General features: G+C 56.3%; 1 protein-coding gene across 1 annotated transcript in view; it reads right to left on the bottom strand.

Annotated features, from left to right (window-relative positions):
- The window catches only part of NCS1 (neuronal calcium sensor 1), a 52818-nt gene that overhangs the window by 17345 nt on the left and 12977 nt on the right, over nucleotides 1-22496 (bottom strand). Inside the window, exon 2 of the mRNA XM_055541399.1 lies at nucleotides 8642-8666. Within this exon, the coding sequence (XP_055397374.1) occupies nucleotides 8642-8666 (25 nt within the window). The remainder of the gene's footprint in view (nucleotides 1-8641; nucleotides 8667-22496) is intronic.

Genomic DNA, 22496 nt, shown 5'->3' with positions numbered 1-22496 from the left:
CAAGGCCATTTTAAAGATGAGGAAACTGAGGCTCCGTCATGGAGAGATTTGCATGCAGCCTAGACTGGAGCTGAGGCAGGGTATGAAGTATCCACTGAGAGGGTCAGCTGCTCAGAGACACCAGCCCTGAAGATGTCCCCAGCTGCCCCACCCTTCTCCAGTCTTCCGGGGCCACTCTCCGATCAGGCCCTGGGAAAGTTACTGGAGACGTGCGACTGGGGGCCAACCGGGAGCCTGTGGGGAAGCCACAGTGCCCCAGCCCTTGGAGAACAATCTGAGGGGCTTGGGCTGGGGGAAGGGACGTGCAAGGCACAGGAAGGAGGGGGCCTTGGCAATCGTGAAAGTGTTAGTCGTTCAGGTGTGTCTGACTCTTTGTGACCCCATGGAGTGTAGCCCGCCAGGCTCCTCTGTCCATGGGGTTCTCCAGGCAAGAGTACTGGAGTGGGTTGCCATTCCCTTCTTCAGGGGATCTTCCCCACCCAGTGACCGAACCTAGGTCTCCTGCACTGCAGGCAGATTCCTTACCATCTGAGCCACCAGGGAAGCCTGGGACCTAAGTGATTGAGGTCAGACATCAGAAAGAAAGCAAGACTCTTGCTAACATGTCAGTGTTCCTTCAGGGGTGAAGGAGAGGCCGGGAGGAAGCCAGGAGATGGAGCAGGGCTCGGGGTCCAGCTGGTGTGAGTTCTCATCATTGGCAGTGCCCATCACAAGCAAGGGGTCATAAAGGAGGCTGGGCCTCCATGTGCCCTCCCGCCCACCCCCTGGGGCACCTTGAGGGGCCAGAGGCCCAGGGAGATGGTCCAGGTTCAGTTGTCCTGTCTCATTACCTTTGACAACAGCCCCATGCTGGGCGCTGGGCTAAGCCTTCGTGGACATTTCCTCCGGCAATCGCCACTCAGCCCTGCTCAGTGGGTTCAGTGACCCCACTTCACAGATAAAGGCACTGAGGCCAGGGCCCCTCCCACAGCAGGGACCAGGAAAGGGCTGGTCCCCCCCACAAAGCATCCTTCCCAGGTGCGTGTCCCAGGCACAAATCTCCACGCCTGGGCCAGGATGAAGAGCCAGGGAGGAGCATTTCGGAGCTGAGACCTGGTCTGTGACCCTCAGCTCTGGGTCAGGATGGGTCCCTGGGCACAAGGAGGGGGCAGGCCTAGCGCCAGGACGTGATGACCCACGTGGGGGCACAGTAGGCCCTGGAGACCCAGATGGGGACCACACTTCCCCTGGTGTCCCCCAGCGCTTCCCATTTACCCCCAGAGGGCTGTGTGTTACTTGAGTGATTCTAAATGATTATTAAAAATAATAGAGGGAGACCTGAAGGTGCCCAAAGCCTTCTCCTGGCCGGGTCCCTGTGGCTGCCTGGCCCCTGGGAGAGGAAGGCGGGGCGGTGGGCAGGGAGCTGGCAGTGCTGTGTGCCTGAAGGGGGCGCTGGCAGTGGGGGCCCTGCAGCTTTCCTGGGGGGTGCAGAGAGGCTGGCCTCAGTAGGGAACCTTGGGCTTGGGGGCGGGTGTCTAGTTTCCCTGGCAGAGACTGTCCCTGTCCCTGTGGGGTCCTGCCTCCTTGGTGCCATCAGCAGCAGCCCCACCCCAGCCTGATGGCCCAGCCTCTCCTGCCCACTGTCCCCCCAGGCCCATGTTCCACACCCTGCGGCACTTTCCAGAGTTGGCCATGCCAGCCACCCCCCGGGTCTTCAGACCAGCAGGTTCCTGGGCCTGCAAAACACCTCCTTCTCCTCCTCTTCGCCTGGCTAACGCACTCATCCACCAGGTTCCAGCTTCCCTCCAGGAAGTCTGCCCAGGCCCCCCCAGGGGCTGCATGGCTCATCTGCTCCCCCAGCCCTGGAAAGAACCCAGAGCAGCAGGACCCACACCGTACCACGCATACCTTCAGGCTGTGTCCCCCATCCGACGGCGAACCTGACACCACAGTGCCCCCATGCCTGGCCCAGGGCCTGCACGTAACGGGGGCTCAGTAAATGTCCACTGAGCTCAATGAATGAACGAATGAATAAACACAAATAAAATAAATAAAAAAGCCGAGGTGTCGCGGGCATTCTTCCTGAGTCCCGGAGACCCTCGTCGGAATCTGAGAACTCCAGGCAGATGGTTAGAGAACTACAGGTACACTCCCACAACGCCATGGATCAATGGGAAACTGGGGGCCCAGAGAGGGAGAGAGACTGGCCCAAGGTCACACAGCAGACACTGGGCTCCGTCCCGGGACTCCTGCTTCCCAGGCTCGCTCTTCATCCGCCTCTCCTGCGAGCCAAGCTGCATGTAAAGGCAAGCGCTTGCTCTCCAAACACTGTAACCCCATCATCAGAAGATGGGGACACCCCATCTCACTGAAGCAGAGAGGAGTCTGGGCCCAGATGCTCCAGTGGCCCCCAGGGCCTTGAATTTGCTCTTCAAGCCCTCACGGCTCTGAGACCAGGACTTCCTGCCAAGGTCCGGTTCCGAGGTGCAGCTCAGCACCCCTGGCTGGCAGAGCCGGGACACACACCCCAGGCACACACCCCCTCCCCACCACGGGCACGCAAAGGAGCCACTGCTTAATAACTGAGTTCCTGCCCAGGAATTCCATCCCAGGATAACAAGAGACGTATGTGACCGCACCCCCATCCTCGGCCCTGGCTCAGGTTCCAACAGGCGCAGGGCCTCCTCCCTCTCCCCCCACCACCCCTCTCTCTGCTCAGACACACAGCTGCCTAGAAATCTACTCTGGAGCCCGCCCTGTGCTCCAGTCCTGGCTCATCGTGTCTCACTGTAAGAGGGGCCCCAAGGAAAGCCCTTTCCCACAATCTCCCACAGTTTCTCTGCTGGTAAAATAAATGGCTTAGACTAGATCAGGGTTTTCCACCAACACTATTGACATCTGGAGTCAGATGATTCTCGGTCGTGGGGGCCTGTCCAATGAGATAGAATATTTGACGGCCTCCCTGGCCTCCCCCTGCTAGATGCCAGAAGCATCCGCATCCCAAGTTATAACAACCCAAGGTGTCTCCAGACAATGCCAACATCCCCCCTGGGGCAGAGCCACTCCAGGGGAGGACCAGAGGACTAGGTCTCCGGGGAGCCCCACAGAGCAGAGAGAGGGTCTTCCCCAGTGTCTGCTTTCCAGTGGTCCAGGATTCCTAACAACAGGGACCTGGGCTTCCCTGGCGGCTCAGTAGTAAAAGAATCCGCCTGCAATGCAGGAACCACAGGAGATGCAGGTTTGATTCCTGGGTTGGGAAGATTTCCCGGAGGAGGGCATCACAACCCACTCCAGTATTCTTGTGTGGGGAGTCCCATGGACAGAGGAGCCTGGCAGGTTACAGTCCATAGGGCGGCAAAGAGTTGGACATGACTGGAGTGACTTAGCACGCATGCACAGACATGGGGCTATGTGATTTCCAGGCACCATTTCACCAAATCGTCCCAACAAACCCAGGAAGTGGGGACTATTACACCCATTGTACAGATGGGGAAACTGAGGCTGGGAGCTGTTACATTTCCTCTTGGCTCAGGGCCGCCACATGGCATTTCTTCAGCCCAGCACACTCCTTCTCTCCTCCTTCCCCCTTTTGTTCTTAGCTTCAGTGCATCTCCCCTAGAGAAGCCCTCTCTGCCCACCCCAGACAGAGCCAGGCTCCAGCACACACACTCACAGCACCCTGTCCCTGGCCTGGGCCTCGCAGTGGTGCCCGGAGCCTCTGTGATGACAGGCCAGTGAGTGCATCACAGAGTCTATTGAGGCAGGAACCCCACATCTTCTAGTTCACCCTGAATCTGCAGGGTGTTCTGACACACAGCAAAAAAATAAATATAGCGCTAAGTCACGTCCGACTCTTGCGATCCCACAAACTGCAGGCCGTTAGGGTCCATGGGATTCTCCTGGCAAGAATACTGGAGTGGGTTGCCGTTTCCTTCTCCAGGGGATCTTTCCAACCCAGGAACTGAACCCAGGTCTTCCGTATTGCAGGCAGATGCTTTACTGACTCAGCTACACAGGAAGCCCAAGACACACAGCAGGGGCTCAGTAAACGCCTAGCAAGTCACACAGTGGGCAAACGGGGGGCCCGAGGTGGAGCCCCACCACCACCTCTGTGTGCGGCCAGTCACCAGACGTGGCCCCAAACCTCCACGGCCTATTTTCCTGGGCGCCTTCTGCCTGGTTCCAGCCCAGTGGCGGAAGCGACAGAAGCCCTGGCGTTGATGCTGGTGAAGGTCAGGCCGGAGGAGGGGAGAGGCACGAAGCGTCCTCACACAACCTTGTCTCAGAGCAGGGGTCTTAGCTCTCTTTAGGAATCGGAGGAGAAGCCATGGAGCCGAATCCAGGACACAGCCCTGTCCCGGGGCTCCGCACACGCGGCTTCCAGCCACCAGAGCACAGGCGTCTGATGAGGCTGACTGTGCCTGAGAGTCAGCTCTCCACGACAGGGTGGAGACGAGCGAAGAAAAGCCTAGATTCGACAACTGCCTTCTGACGCCTCTTTAAGAGGGAAAGGGAAGGAAGAGAAATCTGTCATTTCATAAAAACACTGCAGGCTGAATACCACTTACAAAACACTCCTTCCTGTGCGCCTCCCACCATGGCACCAGCCTGTGTCTGCCCCCCACTGCGCCAGCCTGGGCCCCCGGGAGACTCCAGCGCCTCGTCTCCCCCAGCCCCTACTGCCCCTGGTGCTGGGAAGGTGCCTGGCACAGAGTAGGTGCTCAGTAAAGATTTATTGAATGAATGGACCAACAAATGAATGAATGAATGAGGGAGTGAAGGAAAGGGGGAGTGGGTGAATGAATGAAGGAACAAGGAAGTAAGTGAATGAAAGTGAGCCAATGAATGAGAGTAGGGCATGGATGAGTGAATGAGGGAGTGGGAAAATGAACAAAGGTATAAGGGAGTGAATGAGAGTGAATTAATGAATGAACGAGTGGGTGAAGGAATGAGGGAGAGAGGGAGTGAATGAATGAGGGACGGTGAATGAATGAGTGAATGAGGGTGTGAATTAATGAATGAATGAGCGATGAGGGAATGAATGAACACTGGCCATGACCCGCGGGTCCGATTCCAGCTCAGCTTCCCATTCTCTGCAGGCCCCGCGGCCCCAAGGCCACCAGGGCTTCATTCCCCAAGGCCCGGCCTTCCAGGCCTTCCTGGGATCCGCTGCTCTCAGATCCCACAGAGCCTTGTTCTCTAGGACCCAGCTTGAAGCGAGTCCTGCCATACCCACCCACCTCCCTGCCAAGGGTTAAGTGTGGCAGACGCTGCCTTCTGCAGTGTGAAAAGCGGGAAATAAATAGGTGGAGGAAGAAGAAAGCATAACCCCCAGCTGCAATCAGCCAAACACAGCTGGGGCTGCCTGCCGCAGCATCCCTGGCAAACGGTTCCCCATTATCTTTTCAAACACCTCCTTTCCCATGGCATTCCCCTCCCAGCTCCCTGGAGACCAGCCTTCAGACGATCCGGAGGAGGGGCTCAAAGACATCTCTGCGGCTGGGGCCTCTTCCCTGCACCTCTCCCCTCCCCCTTCTAAGTCCTCCCACCCTCCCACCCTCCGCAGCCCTCAGCTTTGTAGGATTTCCCAAAGCCAGAGCTGGCAGGGCTGAGCCCCTGTACCCCTGGCCAAGTAGGCCAGCAATCTGGACCCAGACTCCACACACACACACACACACACACACACACGTACACAGAGCTGGGTGACCCAGGCAAGTGTCTCAGAGCCTCAGTTTCTTCATCTGTAAAATGGGCTGCTCCTAGCCTGACCTCACGGGATTGTTCTAAGTACCTGGCCCACAGGAGGCGCCCACAGATGTTAAGGAGAGGCAGCCTCCTGACCCAGGGCTGCGACTGCGGACAAGGATCCAGGATTGACAGCTGGCCCTGTCGAGGCGGCTGCAGAATTCTTCCTGCCTCGCCCACTGTCTCTGTTACAATGCCATCGGGCTATTTGGTTATCATAAACATAATAAAAAGCATTACGGAAAACTTATAAAATAGAAAATGTGAGAGAAAGAAAATACCCATAATCCGTGAGGCCACCACCCCCAACACACCCACTACCAGCCTCTGGCCAGCTTCCTCCCCATCTGCTGTTCCCTCCGCACATTCTTCATCACAAAACTGTGTTGGGGGCACTATTTACGCCCTGTTGCTCCCATTCGGAATCATGTTCCCTTCACTCTCCAGGTGACCACGATGTCACAATAGGTTGTAAGGCCTGGGGCCTGCTATGGCAGGGGTCCCCAACCTCTGGGCTGCAGACTGGTACCTCTGGTCTGGTCAGTGGCAGCATCAGATTAGAAATAAAGCGCATGATAAATGGAACGTGCTTGAATCATCCCCAAACCATCCCCCTGCTTCCTGGTCCATGGGAAAACTGTCTCCCATGAAATGGATCCCTGGGGCCAAAAAGGTTGGGGGCCGCTGTCTGCGGTTTCCTACTCAGCCCCCATCGAGGTCTTCAATCTTCCATTGTGGTGAATGGAGCTCAGGGCAGGAAATGAGATGGTCACGATGGTCAAGGGGATGGCAGTGGACCCAGACCTCACACCAGCCCCACCTCCCTGAGCCCCCAGCCTCCCTTTCTGCGAATACAGAGCCGGGGGCAGCCGAGGGGGCGACCAGCATGAAGCCAGGTGAGCGGCGAGAGCCCACGTGGCCCGGCCCAGCCTCGCATCACTGTGGCCTGGTTTGTGCTCCTGACCACCTGGGACCCGGGCCTGTCCGGGGGGACCTGGCACCTGCCCAGCTCTGCTTCTGCTCACTGCGTGGCCCAGGACCAGTCACAGAGTCACAGAAGACCCTGGGCCTGGCTCCTCTTCTGTGGAGCAGCTAGTGAAAGTCAGCCCCAGACAAGACCATCCTGGGACGGGCTAGAGAGACAGGGAGGGTGGTCAGTGTGACCTCTCCCACGAGGTGACGCTGCAGCAAAGATGCCAAGATCTGGGGCCAAGGGAACAGCAGGAATGGAGGCCCTGAGGCAGGAAGGAGCCTGGTATGGCTGGTGCCTGGTGAACCAGCAGATGAGGCCGGAGACTTCGGGGAGCCTTGAGGGCCAGGCAAGGGGTTGGGCCTTTATGCTAAGTGCAGTAAGAAGCCATAAGGGGCTTTTATATATATATATATATATATATATATATATATATATATATATATATTCATTTGTTTGTTTGGCTGCGCCGGGTCTTAGCCGAGGCATGCAGGATCTTTGCTCTTCGTTGTCGCATGTGGGATCTAGTTCTTTGAGCAAGGATGGAACCCCCTGCCTTGGGAGCTCGGAGTCTCAGCCACTGGACCACTGGGGAAGTCCCCACAAAGGGGCTTTAAGCAAAAGAAAAACATAGCAGGAAGGCGGAGTGAGGTGATCCAGGAGGGTAAGCCTGGAGGATAAAGACCTAGAAGCAGGAGTATTTCTGGAACGCCCACCTGGGGGAGTGGCGAAGTGGAAAATGAGGTCGGAGGTGGGTCAGGCCCACCTTTCAGGGCTGAGGACGTGGGGAAGGAAGGAAGAGGCGGCATTGCTCCCGCCCACCCTCCATCTCTGCAGTCAGCTCACCACCCAGGGGCTGCCCACCTTGCCGGGGTCTCTGGCAAGGGGTCAGCCGAGCTGGGCAGGGCAGCCACAGCTCTCCCCCTCTGCCGCCCGGACTCAGGGTCAGGGAGGTGTAGGCAGGGCTCCCCCAGGAGTCTCGGGGCCTGCGACCTTCCCAGGTGCGGCCTCCGCGACCTGCTGTGATGGAGTGCACGTCTGAACAGTGGACGGAAGACCACCGTCAACGGCTGTCAGCCCTTGGGCCCTGTGCTGTGACCTTTACAGGGGCTACCACTGCAATTCCTACACAGGGATACAGAGGCTCAGAGGCCAGCGATGGGAAGAGGCAAGGTTGGGGCTCTAGAGTCCATTTCTAAGCCACCAAACTTTCTAGAAGGTCTCCAAGCTCCCCTCCTTGCTCACCTATCCACCCCCAACTCAGGTTCACCTAACAGTGAGCCTCCCCTGGGGGCTCCAGATTCCGTAACACCAGACAGTACACCATTCTCCCCTCCCGGCCCCGGGGCAGGCATCGCTAATCCATCACAGACCTCATTGATGCCTCACCGCTATACTTTCCATTTGCTCCATGATGTACAGCCTCAGAATCCTCCTTAACACACCACTCCAGGCAGCTACTGTGGACTGATCAGAGCTGGAAACTGATAGTTTCCAAGAAGAAAACTATCTACCATCCTTGATCCAATCTATTCAATCGCTTTACTAGAGAGAGTGGTTGAACCCCAGAGAGGGGAAGAGATTTCTCAAGACCATGTGATAATCTAGTGACAAAGCTGGTCCTGGGATCCAGTCTCCTGACTTGTTTCTGGTTCAAACCCCTCCCTCGGGTGAGCAGTGTCTGAAATTAACACTGGTGGTCCTCAGAGATGCCATGGGGTCACCACCAACCCACCACCATCCCCAACCACAGTTCAACTGGATCTAAGCCAGCTCCTGGTGAACAAAGGAATCTGAACCCAAGGCTGCCTGGACCTGTTTGTGGATAAGCCCCTCTCAGAGGGCCCTCCACGTGCCCCTGTCCTGGACAGCTGGGCTGCCGGCCCATCAGCACGAAGCCAACACTCCCAACCCACCCAACAGTTTTGGGAAAATGCGGCTACTCACCACTGCTGGACTTCCTTCTCGGTAACTGCAAGAGAAAAGAGAAAAGTGGACTTTTAGCTTACGGAGGTGTCCTAGGGGACAGACAGACACAGGGGAGCCTCCTTCCTGCCCTCCCCGCCCCCACCCACGGCCATGCTGCCCATGTCTGGACATTTCTGGACACCAGCCAGCTCTGAACAAGAAGATGCCTGCAGTCCCCTACCCCCAGCTGGTGAGCAGTCTCAGTCTGACCATCCTGACCCCAGGAGGTGACCATGGCCCATCCCCTCCAGATGTCCACTGAGCTGCTGGGAGGACTGTCAAGATCAGCCTCTTGCAGGCAGGGGCTGGCCTCTCCCTTCTGTCCTGGGCAGGGCAGGCAGGACTGTGTGCCTGGGCCAACACGGAGGATCAGTCGTCCCCATCTGGCATCCCTGGGGACAGGATGGTCAGAGAAGTCACTGGTGTCCCCAGGCACTCAGCCGCCCTGCCAGCACATGGAGGGCCGGGGCAGAAAAGCTGAACCCCCTCCTCCGCCCTGGAAGCACCCAGCACCCTCCCCTCCCCCACCCAGCCCTCCAGCCCCTCAAAGCGTTCAGCCCCAGGTTCTTTTTACAGGCAAGGGAAGAATGGAGCCGTGAACGAAAAGCTAGAACGAGCCATATAAAGTAGCAGAACCTCCAGCCGAGCCCAAATAGTCATTCTTTACTGAACCGTGAAATAAACAACAAAAAAGAAAGTTTTTTTCTGAAAAGTACTGAATCAGTTCGGGTTGGAACAAAACCAGTAATTTCTCTAAAGTCACTGAACAAGAACATCTAACCACCTCTAAGGCCTCACTCATTCCCAGGGTGGGGGTTGACCTTGGGAGAGCACCTCCAGCACTCTGCGCCTGGGTTTTCCTGTTTGTAAAATGGGAATAACAGTTACAGTGCCAGCCACACTAGCTGTCCTGGGAATTCAATCAGAACAGGTGTGAATACTCCTGAGTCCCCAGCACAGGGCCTGGCACTCGGATGTGCTCAATACAGACTTGGAGAATGAATGGATGAGTGAACAGACAGGAAGGTGGGTGTTGGGTGCAGGTCAGGTGAGTAAAAGAACTGAAATCCCTTCCCAGCGATGTGGGAAGGGAGGACCAAGGGGGTCCGCCTCACCATATGTGCCTGATCAGACTCGATCGAGGTCTTTTCAAGAAACCGTTCAGAGCAAGCTTGTAACAGCTGCCAAGTCCCGAGCGTCCACCATGAGCCTCGATCTGGACCAGGGCGGGCCTCTGTGCTTCCGTTCAGCCGCCCTGACGATGCTCCCAGGAAAGCCGCCACTCTGCCCTGGTTGCAGATGGGGAAACTGAGGCACAAAGGGCGGCAGGATGTGCAGCGGGAGGGTGAGGGTCTGCATTCGAGTCTGTCACTCAGCCACCCACCCACAGCCTGACCCTGGTGGTTAGACTCCTGGGGCAGGTGGCAAGACTCCGCCAAGTCCCCCTGGTCAGCACTCTCCTCCCACAAGAGGCTGGAGGAGATGCCCTGTCCACGGGCACAACGCTGAGTCTGTCATACAGAGTCAGGAAAACAAATGTCATATATTAACACACACATGTGGAATCCAGAGAAATGGCACTGGTGAACCTATTTACAGGGCAGGAATAGAGACACAGACAGTAGAGAACGGACTTGACACGGGGAAGGAAAGGGAGGGACGAACCGAGAGAGCAGCGTTAACATATATCCACGAACATGTGTCAAACAGATAGCTAGCGGGAAGCTGCCGTATACATAACACAGGGAGCTCAGCTCAAGGCTCAGTGACGACCTAGAGGGATGGGATGGGGTAGAGGAGGGAGGTTCAAGGAGGAGGGGATACATGGACACAAATAGCTAATTCTCGATGTTGTGCAGCAGAAACCAACATAGCACTGTAAAGCAATTACACTCCAATTTAAAAAGAGACAGACAGCAAGGCAACAGTGAGAGTGTAGGTTACCAGGAACAGCCAGACCTGGTGTAAGAGAATGCAATTTTCCAAGAGAGTTTTGACAAAGGGTAGAGAGTCCCTTGGACAGCAAGGAGATCAAACCAGTCCATCCTAAAGGAAATCAACCCTGAATATTCACTGGAAGGACTGATGCTGAAGCTCCAATACTTTGGCCACCTGATGCGAAGAGCCAACTCATTAGAAAAGACCCTGATGCTGGGAAAGACTGAGGGCAGGAGAAGGGGACAACAGAGGATGAAATGGTTGGATGACATCATCGACTCAGTGGACATAAGGCTGAGCAAACTCCAGGAGATAGTAAAGGACAGGGGTGCCTGGAGTGCTGCAGTTCATGGGGTCGCAAAGAGTCTAACATGACTGAGTGACTGAACAACAAGAGAGTGGGAAGGGAATCAGGCAGGAGGGTGGCGAGGGAAATTGTCCCTGGTCTAACAGAGACTGGGCAGCCCTACACTCACCACCCATACTTGGTAGAGAAAGGCAGCGGGAGCCAAGGGACTGATCCTTAAATATTCAACCTGGAGACACAGGAGATCCATCATAGCGTAGCCAGGAGCTTAGGGGCTCATACTCTGGAGCCAGAATGGACAGCCCGAGTTTAAACCTAGCTCCGCAGCTTACTAGCTGTGTGTCCCCCGGATGAAGTACTTCCCCCCACTTGAGCCTCAGTTTCCTCCTCTGTCAAATGGGCTAACTGTGAAGATTAAAGTGCTTGGTGCTCTTCATAGCATAAAATCCCATAGATAGGTGTGATCCTGTTTTCCCAGTGAGGAGATTGAGGCTCAGGCAGACCTGCTTACTTGGCTGAGTTACCTGAGGTGGCTGGGTGGGGCCAGGGGCAAGGACTATGCCTTCAGCGCCCAGGACGGATGCCCAAGTGGATGCCCCCCACTACTTCGAGTCATCCAATGAGCTGTGTGACCTTGTGTGACCTTGGCATCATATGATATAAACAGGAGGAGCAGGGTAGCAAGCACTGGGGTGCTGGTCCACTGCTGACCTTAGGCGAGGCCCCCCTCAAGGTCAAAGGAGGAGACTTCCCTGGAATCTCCCAGCTCAGAAGTCCTGACCCTCTCCTGACCATGCCCCCTGCCCCATTCCCCAGCAGCAGCCCCACCCCAGGGCCTCTCAGCCTCCACCTCCTCCCCCGTGCCCTTCACCAGCCCCCGTACCCAATAAGCCCTCAAGACACAGACACAGTTGGCTGCCCTTTCCCCATTAAAAGGGCCCCCAAAACAGAGCACAGAGTGGTTAGCAGGTGGCCAAGCTCTGTGGGCTGTGAGCTGGGAAGGGGGAGACAGGCCCTGCCCCTGCTTTATGCAGCTAATTTACCAGGAAACAGGTATCCCCTGGCCCCATGCCAAGCCCGGCAGCTGCCACTGCTTCACTGCCTATAGCTCTGGGGTCTGTTGGAGTGGGGGTGAGCAGCAGGCAGATCTCAGAGGGGCTTGGCCACCTGCTCCTGCTCCACAAAGGTCAGGCAGGCCTGGCTCCAAATTCCATCTCCCAGTCTAATCATGAAGATACAACAGGACAAACGCAGAATGTGGGACATTCGACAAGACAACTGTCCAGGATACTTAAATGTTGGTGCGAAAACGTAGAAAACAAGGCAGGGGATTGTTCCAGATTAAAAAAAAAAAAAAAAAGACTAAAGAGACAGGCCATCAAATGCAACTCAAAATGCCTGGCTTGTGTCCTGAATCTGGAGTCAAAGACCAGCTACTCTGGGTGCAGATGACACCACCCTCACGGCAGAAAGCAAAGAGGAACCAAAGAGCCTCTTGACGAAGGTGAAAGAGGAGAGTGAAAAAGCTGGCTTAAAATGCAACATTCAAAAAATGAAGATCATGGCATCCGGTCCTATCACTTCATGGCAAATAGAAGGGGAAAAAGTGGAAACTGGCAGATTTTCTTTTCTTGGGCTCCAAAATCACTGCATACGGTGACTGCAGCCATGAAATTAAAAGACGCTTGCTCCTTGGAAGAAAAGCTATGACTAACCTAGACAGTATATTAAAAAGTGGAGACATCACTTTGCCGACAGAGGTCCATCTAGTCAGTTTTTCCAGTAGTCATGTATGGATGTGAGAGTTGGAACATAAAGGACGCTGAGCACTGAAGAACTGATGCTTTCCAACTGTGGTGTTGGAGAAGACTCTTGAGAGTCCCTTGGACTGCAAGGAGATCAACCAGTCCATCCTAAAGGAAATCAGTCCTGAATATTCATTGGAAGGACTGATGCTGAAGCTGAAATTCCAATACTTTGGCCACCTGATGCAAAGAGCCGACTCATTAGAAAAGACCCTGATGCTGGGAAAGACTGAGGGCAGAAGGAGGAGGGGATGACAGAGGATGAGATGGTTGGATGGCATCACCGACTCAACGAACCTGAGTTTGAGCAAACTCCAGGAGATAGTGAAGGACAAGGAACCTTGGCGTGCTGAAGTCCACGGGGTCACAAAGAGTCGGACACGACTGAGCGACTGAACCACAACAACTATGGGTGTGAGAGATATGGTGGGGATGGTGGGGGAAGCTGCCCACAGGCAGGCACTCAGATGCCCGGACGGACTGACTGCTCATTTCATTAGGAGCAGCTACGGTATGGAGGTGACGTGGGACCGTGTCCTCTTTCCCTGGGATGTGCCCTGAAGTATTTAGGGGTGACAGTCAGGATGCCTGCAGCCTCCATCGAGAGGTTCAGAAATACACACGCACATATTTAGAAAGAGACAGGAAGCAAACGTGGCAAATGCTGACAGCTGGCGCATCGAGACGATGGACACACAGGTGCTCACGGCCCCAGAGCTGCGCTTGAGCTTTCAAGACAAAAAGCTGGAGGGAAGCTGTGGCCTCATCAGCCCACCGCCTGTGTGCACCCCCTCACGGCACTAGAAGAGCTGAGGGTCCTGCTGGGGGGACACGCCCCCAGCAGCTCCAAGGACCACAGGCACTAGGAGGGAGGAGGGGGCGAGGGGACAGTCATGGGGTCCCTCCGTCTACGCCCTCTGCCCAGATACTAGAGTGACATTCCCAGGCTCAGGCTCCCTGCTTGGTCCCATCCCCCCATCCCTCCGAGTCTCCATTCAAGTGTGAAATTAACATGCATCCACCGCAGACTCCGCAGGTCCGTGCTCAGGGCTCAGGGCCCAGGATGCATGAAGGTTATTTTCAGGGCAACCAACCCCCGGCCCCTGCCCGCCCCAGTCCTGTGACACCCTCAAGCTTCTCTCATCTCTCATCTCCAGGCCTTTGCTCTGGCTGCTTCTTCTGCCCAGAACCCTGGCCCTCACCTCTGTCACCTGGGTAACCCCTACAACACTTTTCAAGTCCCAGCTAGGAAGCCCCCTCTTTGGGAACCCCCTTCGTGTGTGGGAAGCGCGGTTTACATGGAGTCTTGTCTTCCCATCAACTGTACAACAGAGGCCCAGACAGGGCGCTGCCGACAGGGCCACGCCAGGGAGAAGGGTTTACAGGACATTGGAAAAATAGGGCAGACCGCACAGAAGGCTCTGGCCCTGTGCCCTTGGGCGAATGAACTCACATCTCTGAGCCTTGGTTTGCTCATCTGCAAAAGTTAAAGTATTAGTCGCTTACTTGTGTCTGACTCTTTGCAACCCCATAGACTGTAGCCTGCCAAGCTCCTCTGTCCTTGAAATTTTCCAAGCAAGAATATGGGAGTGGGTAGCCATTCCCTTCTCCGGGGATCTTCCTGACCCAGGGATCAAACCCGGGTCTCCTGCATTGCAGGTGGCAGTCTGAGCCACCGATGGGACAAATAACAGCCTCTCTCTGAGAGAAGGGGGATGAAGTTAGAGTGTTTGGTGTGACGTCTGGCACCCAGCAAGGGCTCATTAGAAGCCCTTTTCCCCCCTCATTTTCCCAGATGGATGCTAAGCCCCCAGTGGTCAAACGCTTCTCCTAGCATCACCCTCAAAGCCCAGCCCCAGTGTCCCAACATGGGAGGCAGAGAATAGACCCTGTTGATTCCCACATCGTCACCAGACCACTTGGCTGGGTTGGGAATGTGTCCTAAAACATATTTCTCACAACGTGTTTACCTTCACCATTACGACTGGCTCCGGCCAGTTTTAAAAACAAGCTGCCTTTCTCCAGCTTGCTCCCACCTCCAGGCACCCAGGCTCGTTAGGGAAACCGGTATTTTAAGACCACACGGCCCAAACTTGGAGAAGCTCTGGGTCAGCAGCCTGTCTCGACCGCTGGTAGACTGGCTGGCTCCAAAACAAGTGACTTATCCTCTCTGAGCCTCAGGGTCCTCATCTGAAGGATGGGTACAGACGCCTAGCAGGCAGAGCCATCGGGAGGATTCTGGATAGAAAATTCCCAGCTTAGAAGATAGCTGGGTGTCCACTGGACTCCTTCCTGCTGACCTGCCCTGAGCACCGGGAGCAGCGGAGCTAGAATGGGCTGCTGGGGGCTCAGCGAGGAAGGCAGGGCCTAGCCCCTGCTCCCCAACCCAGTCTTCATCCCTGGCTGTGGTGGGGGTCCACCCAGGCCCCCTGCTCCCCTCCCACGCCCAGAGCCACGTTCCCAGGCACTCCTTTTCCCTTCTGTCTGCTGGGAAATAACATGAGAGCCGGTCCCTGGAGTCCAGGATAAATATTGAGTCTGATTTTGATTTCCCTAAAGCAAAATACCTCTCTCCTGATGGAAGCTCAGCTCAAACACGGTGGGAACAGACAGCAGGGGCTGCAGCCCCCACAGAGGCGCTTGGAGGACCCCCTGCGGGTGGCCTCCCCAGGCCGTTCTGCGGGGGTCCCTTTCCATCTGCAGGGACAAAGGCTGCAAGAATGTCGGTCATGCCTCCCCCGCTCCCATGGTGGCTGAAGGAAAACCCATCAGCAAAGGGGCCTCCGTTTTGATTCACACAAAAAGAAAACCTCCAGTTTGATTCACACAAAAAGAGAACATGGGGGCCGTTTGGACCTGGCCACCTGCAACCTCTCATCACAGAATCCCACCCTCTGACATCACAGATCCTGCTCCTTCCAGAAGTGCACCCCACCCCAAAGCTTCCCCCCAGGCCCCAGGCCTCCTTCTTTGCTCGGCCTCCAAATATTGGGGTTCTCTGAGTTCCCACCTAGAGCCTTCCTCTGTGCTCTCTGGGGGGGTGGCAGCACATGCACCCCACACCCCTCCCTCCAGACTTCTAGCTCCTCTTGACAGCCCAGGGACCCCTCATGGACCACATGGCCCAAATGCACCCCCATCCCAGACCAGACCTCCCCTCCTGGGTCCCCAACCTGTAAGCACTCCTTCTCGCCTTACCAGGCAGTCCCACCCATCCTGGCTCCCTGAAGAACACAAGAACACCCCCACTATCCAGGGCCAACCCGGAGCCCCCCAACCCCAGCCCAGGGCTGTGCCAACCTCTTCCCATCCTCCCATCTGGGCCCCACCTGGCAGTGGCCAGAGGCCCTAATTTGGTCACGTCCCTCCCCTCCCAGCAAAGCTTCTTCAGAGAAGGGAGGGAACGTGCTAGTGGGCCAGGTCGCAGCCCCCTGCACCGCCACAGCCTGGCCCCCCCAGCCCAGGGGCACGGACCCCCGCCCTCCCCCAAGGGGCAGGTGCCCGTAGGGAGGATGGTGGCCTTGGGACATCGTGGATGTCCGGGCTCTGCGGCTCCCTTCCTGCATGACCTGTCACTTCCCAGGTCTGGGCCTCAGTTTTCCTGCCCCTCCTGCTGCTCATGGCAGCGTCACCTGCTGTGCCAAGTGTGAAGGGTGGCACCAGGGGGATGGGAAGACAAGAAAGAGCGTTCGATAAGGCCTCCGAGATTTCCCACCGGAAGGCGCTGGCCGCCCAAGGGCTGTGTGTGCAGGGCTCTCTCTGATCCCCCAGGAACCACAAGCTCCCCGAGCCCCGATCACTCCCCACCTGAGCTGTCCCAGACCCATGGGTCACATACAGGCCCTGGGGTGAGCCCACATAGACCTCATGGGCACACCCCGGTGCTCCAGAGAGGAGCAGACGAATCGTGGCTGCCCCCGACCTGGGGCCACCTGTGGCTTCCCCTCTGTGGGGGCAGGGGCGAGGGGCTCCTGAGACCTCCACGCCTCCACGAGTCAATGACCATGGAGGCTCACAGGCCCCCAGGCAGGAGGCCCCAAGGGGGAACACCAGGAGGGGGCTGAGAGGAGACTGCAGGGTGAGCACCCGCCCTGGAGCAGATGACCTGGTGACCTTGGTCAGGGGCGGCAGGCGGGCTCACCCTCCAGCAGAGCTGCTGCTAGAGGAGAGGTAAGGCGTGCCTCCCACTGCCACTGCTCTGCAAGGAGATCGGTCCGTGCCTCTACCGGGCTGGGCACAGAGCGGACCCGGCGCCCTCCAGCCCGCCCCGCACCTATTTTCCATAAATGCCCAGATGCGGGGGAGCTGGGCTCCAGGGCCGGCCTGAGTTTCATCAGGAAGGAGGCCTGGCCTCCCGCCCAGCACTACCGGGCGCTCCGGGAGCCCCTCGCCCTCACCCAGAAAGAGCCAGTCTCCCAGAGCCCAGCCCGCTCAGACCGCCCCCAGGGTGGGGGGCAGCGGCCTGGCCCCCATGGCTATTTCCACCCTCGTTGGCTGAGCTCCGGCTGGTGGGGGCCCACGGCTCCCTGCAGGGCCCCCCCTCCCCCGCCTGCCTCGCCACCCTGCGCCCTCTGTGCAGGCTCGCCGAGGGGGAGGACCCAGGGCCTCAGACTGCCAGCCCTGGGGAGATAAAGACCAGAGCCGTGAGCCTCTATTACCACCGCCGGCCCTGCACCCAGCCCTCCACGCGGGACTCCGGAGACCCTCACAGAACCCCAGGCTCCTGGGGTGTGCAGGGGGCCATGCTTATAGTCACCCATGAGCTGACCCAGCTCTGACCGCTCCTGGCCCCTGCTCCTTACCCGCTCACGGTGCCCCCATCCTCCACACTAAGAGGGATCAGGGTGCTGGGTGGCGGGATGACTGAGCAGTCCTAGGGCTGCTTCATCTGCCAAAGGGCCCACTGGGGGTCTGGGGAGAGCGCCGGGGCCCCCTGACTTCAGGAACCCAGAGTAAATGTCAGTTCCCTGACCACAGAGGGTAGGTTCGGGCGGGGAGGGGCCCAGCCAGGCCCCAGGCTCCCAGACCTGCTCTTCGCTACCCTGAACTCAGGCCTGGAGGACCCTGACCGTGGCCCCAAAGAAGCTGGGCTCTCTCCCACTGTGGGGACGGGTCCACCCACTATGTGTGACCCCGGTCAGTGCAGTCCCCTCTCTGAGCTGTGGTTTCTTCCTCCATCACAGGGCTGCTGCTGCAGCCAACAAAAAGAGGGTGAAGGCGCTGAGCCCAGCAAGTGATGAGTGCTCCACAAGGAGCCATGGACTCGCATGCCAACAGTCACGGTATCGGCAGAAAACGTCAGGGGTCCCACTGCGGTTATGGCAGGATGGCACAAGTGGCTAGTAGAGCCAGGCGGTGGGGCCCGGGCTAAGACTGGACGCAGAGAGAAGCCCTCAAGGGAACCCAGGCCTGAGAGGCTGCTCAGGCCACTCAGATCCCAGTTCAGAGGCCCCTGATCCCACATGGCCCCTCAGGTTCCTCCCTGAGCTCCAGACCACCCCACTGGCTGAGTTCTGGGGCTGCACCAGCCCTTATGCTGAGAGGTGAAGGGTCCCCAACAGCCCAGGCTTCACAAGAGGCAAAGGCCCTCGTTCCAGGTCACATTCATGGTCAGTAGTGGAGGAGTGGAGGTGGGAGGTCAGGTCGACGTGACTCCAGAGCCCAAAGTTAAGAAGGCTTTAGCCTGGAGATGGTCATCCCCAAGAAGAGGGCCACCCACCCTGTGCCCCCAGGCCACAGCAAGCCCCCTCCAAGTACCTATTGAGGGCCAGGCACTGGGATGCATGAGGCTTGGAGAGCAGCAGCTCCTGTCCATCAAAGTGCCCCTTACCTCTCCTGGAGACTAAGGCCCCCAAACCCCATCTTTCTCCTGGATGCTGTGACCTTTCTGGCCTTCAGATTTCCCAAAGAGCTTGAATCTTTGTGATTCATTTCCCACTCCAAGCCTCAGTTTTCTCCTCTGACAAATGGAATAGGAATGTTCCCTCGGACCCACTCACAGGTAGGTTTCCAAGGTCTCCCCAAAGGTGCCCTCCCCAGATCCCCTGAGGGAACAGGGCCAGGGCCCCCCACCCCGGGAGAGAGGGGCAGAGTCCAGGAAATCACTGAAAAAAGGTGTATCTCAAGTCATGTGTTTTAGTTCAAATTTTTCTTAGTTCAAACAGATTTTGCAGTCTATTTCATCATTTACAGATGTTTGTTTTGCTTTAAAATTAAAGTTTCAAAATGCACTGATTTTAATTTCTATGTAAGTTGAATAACTGTTCCCAAAATGTTCTCAAGTCAAACTGCAGGAAGATGTCATTTGTCTCGTGGCTTCCAGGAATAGCAAGACGAAAGAGCTGCCATATATCAGGCATGACTGTGTGTGTGTCCTAGACAAGGAACGTCTCATGCCTGAAGCTCGTCCAGTGCCCAAATGATGCTGTGAGGCAAGGATTCTGAATATCCCCGTTATACTGATCAGGAAACTGAGACCCCAGGGGAAAAGCCATTTGCCCAAGGACCAAAGTTAGCCTGCAGTGGAGCTGGAGCCAGAACCAGGGTCTGAGTGACAGCAGAGCTTGTCCGGAAGCACGGTGTTTGAAACATCACACAGATGTATTCTGAGAATAACCTTGCTTAACATGCTGCCTGATTGCTGCACTTCACCATCTGTCCCCCTGAATCTTTGGCTTCTCTGAATCCCCAGAAAAGGGCCACCAGGGCTGGGAAGCAGAAGTCCATAGTATCTGCTGATCTGTTAATGACTTGCTTTGATGAGGGAACCAGACCAGGGCACACTGACACAGGTTCAAATCCCGGCTCTCCCATGTCCCAGCTGTGCATCCTTGAATGAGTTGGTTAACCTCTCTGAACCTCATCTGAAAACTGAGCATGCTAAAACCTAAAACCTATATACATAGCGAAGAGGCTAGAAGGAACTGGCAAAAATGTTCACAACAGTGACATCAGAGAAACGGTACAAGGAATGCCTGTATCTTCCAAGTTTGTCCTTCCCCAGTGGCTGAATCTGTGGGCAGGATCTGGGTCCGCCTACATCACAGCCATAGAACAGTATCCGACACACGGTAGACGCTCTGCGCGCGTTCGTCCTTGTAGAAGGCATGCATTATGCTTGATTTAGGTGGATAAGTTGGAAAGTAGACATGCCTACCTTTAGTGTCTGAAACTCAGTTATTTCTGGCTAATGATGGACTGACCTTGGTGACTACACATGTGTTCGCTCACTCTCTCACACACGCACACACACACCAAGGTAAGACTCCCTGGTTCAAGTCCTCTCTACTGACAGACTATGAATCTTCCAGAAGAGTGGCTGATCCTGAAGGATGCGAACCACACCTTCTGCTTCCTTTGAGACCTTGAGGAAAGGCTGACATGCGAGATTTTCTCAGGACTCCTGGGGGAGAACCTCTCAAACATTTCAGAGCAGAGTGGAGTGCTCAGGGATTTGGTGCAGCCCAATTTCACAAATATTTTCCAAGAATATTTGCCAAGGTCAGGGGCTTCCCTTGTGGCTCAGCTGGTAAGGAATTTGCCTGCAATGCAGGAGACCTGGGTTTGAGGTCAGAGGCTGCGGGAGGGACTGAAGCACCTGGCCAACAGGAAGGGTCTATTTCTGAGTCGAGTAATTCATTCTTTAGCTCCTATGTGACCTTGAGAAACTGAGTTCACCTCTCTGAGCCTCAGTCTCCTCACCTGTAAAATGGGGATAGTGGTGGTGGAGCCAAAACCTTCCTTCCAGGATGGTTAGAAGGAACAAACAGGATTTTTCACCCCTTCGTTCATCCAGCAATTAATTTCTGAGGACTCATATGGGAACGCAACAGTGACATAGACATCAGTCCTAGTCCTTCAAGGCCCTGATGGAACTGTAGATTCCGACCTACAGCAGCGGACTACAGGGCTGTCTAATCATCTGTCATGTAAAGCAGGAAACTGACCCAAGTAGGGGTCAGGGTGTGCTCCCCAAGGACGGGTCACTTACACTGACCTATAAAGACAATCAGACCTCAGCAGGCAGAGAGAAAGGGCTTGCCAGCACTGGGGCTGCTGATGTCCAAAGTTCAGAGCATGGTGAGATCTGGGGACCACTAGAGGGGCCAGGGAACATTCAAGAGGAACAAAGCATTAAGCCAGAAGAAGCGCACGGGACACACCTGGTGGTCCAGTGGCAAACACTCTGCACTCCCAATGCAGAGGGCCCAGGTTCGATCCCTGGTCAGGGAACTAGATCCCACTTGCCACAACAAAGATTGAAGCTCCCACGTGCCGCAACTAAGACTCAGTGCAGCCAACTAAATATTTAAAAGAAGAAGCAGCCTATGATCCAGGCAGATGGAGCACAGCAAAGACTCCAAAATGTTATCAATTGCTACTATCATTAATAAAGATGTCACAGCATGCAAAGGCAAGGCAGAACCAGGGCTGATAACATGAGTGCCTGGGAGGGGAGGCGGCAACAAGAGCCACGGATAGTCACCCTCCACCTATCCACCCCGTCCTGGGGCACATGGCCTCTGCCTCCTCTGACCCATAGCCCCCACTTGCTTGCTTTGTCCCTAGTCCTGGGAAGGGGAGGGACACGCGGGCTGGCCTTCATCACAGGGGCCCCCAAGGGTTCCAGGGCACACATCCCAGGGCCTGCAAGGGTGGAGCCCCAGGAGCCCAGGGTTCGCAGCCCTGAGGGTTCCGACTCCAGCTCTGGCCCTTTAAGAGCTATGAGTGGGTCATTCATTGTCCTGGACTCCGGCACTGGGACTCCGAGAAAGTCACACCCGCACACCCGCCAGCCTGACCAGAACCCACCAGAGGCAGGACCGTGCCCCTGAGCACCCGCTGCTGCCTCCTCAGCCAAGGCGAGCCCCCTTTCTCCCGCCCTGCACCCCGTGTCCTCACCGGTTCCCAAGGCTGGCCCCACCAGTGTGGCCTCTGGGTGGAGCCCTGCCTGCTGGTCAGCTGCTTCCCGGAAGGGCTCCCCCATTGGCCTCTGGCTCCGGGGGCACCCCCTCTACACTCCCACCCCTGCTCCTTCGGCTTTCCAGGGCCTCCAAGTTGCCACAGCTTGATGCCTCCGGACCCAGAACGCACTGTTCCTTCTCTGTGAAACACTCTCAGCATCTCCCATAAACCACCCCTCTCCCCAAATCTCCCCGTGGCTTCTCAGCTCCTATGTCTCCCTCGGGTCGCACTGCCAAAGTGAGCAAATAAAAATTTAGATTTCACATAAACAATGAATAACCATTTAGCATATCTGGCAACCCTCCCCTTGCTGTTCTTCAGTTGCTAAGTCCTGTCCGACTCTTTGCGACCCCCCGGACTGCAGCACGCCAGGCTTCTCTGACCTTCACCATCTCCCGGAGCTTGCTTAGATTCATGTCCATTGTGTCGGTGATGCCATCCAACCGTTTCATCCTCTGTCGCCCCTTCTCCTTGGCCCTCAATCTTTCCCAGAATCAGGGTCTTTTCCAACGAGCCAGCTCTTCGCATCAGGTGGCCAAAGTATTGGAGCTTCAGCATCTGTCCTTCCAATGAATATGCAGGGTTGATTTCCTATAGGATTGACTGGTTTGATCTTGCTGTCCAAGGGACTCTCAAGTGTCTTCTCCAGCACCACAGTTCGAAAGCATCAATTCTTTGGTGCTCAGCCTTCTTTATGGTTCAACTCTCGCATCCATACGTGATAACCGTCTCTCCTAAAACATTGCCTCCTCCAGGAAGCCCTCCCAGGTGCACCCCAGACCCAGTGGACTCGCGTTGCATCGCACAATACTCTATCTTG

Source organism: Bubalus kerabau, chromosome 11 (genome assembly GCF_029407905.1).
Source record: "Bubalus kerabau isolate K-KA32 ecotype Philippines breed swamp buffalo chromosome 11, PCC_UOA_SB_1v2, whole genome shotgun sequence".
NCBI classification, from domain to species: Eukaryota; Metazoa; Chordata; class Mammalia; order Artiodactyla; family Bovidae; genus Bubalus; species Bubalus kerabau.
This window is presented reverse-complemented; position numbering and strand designations above follow the sequence as displayed.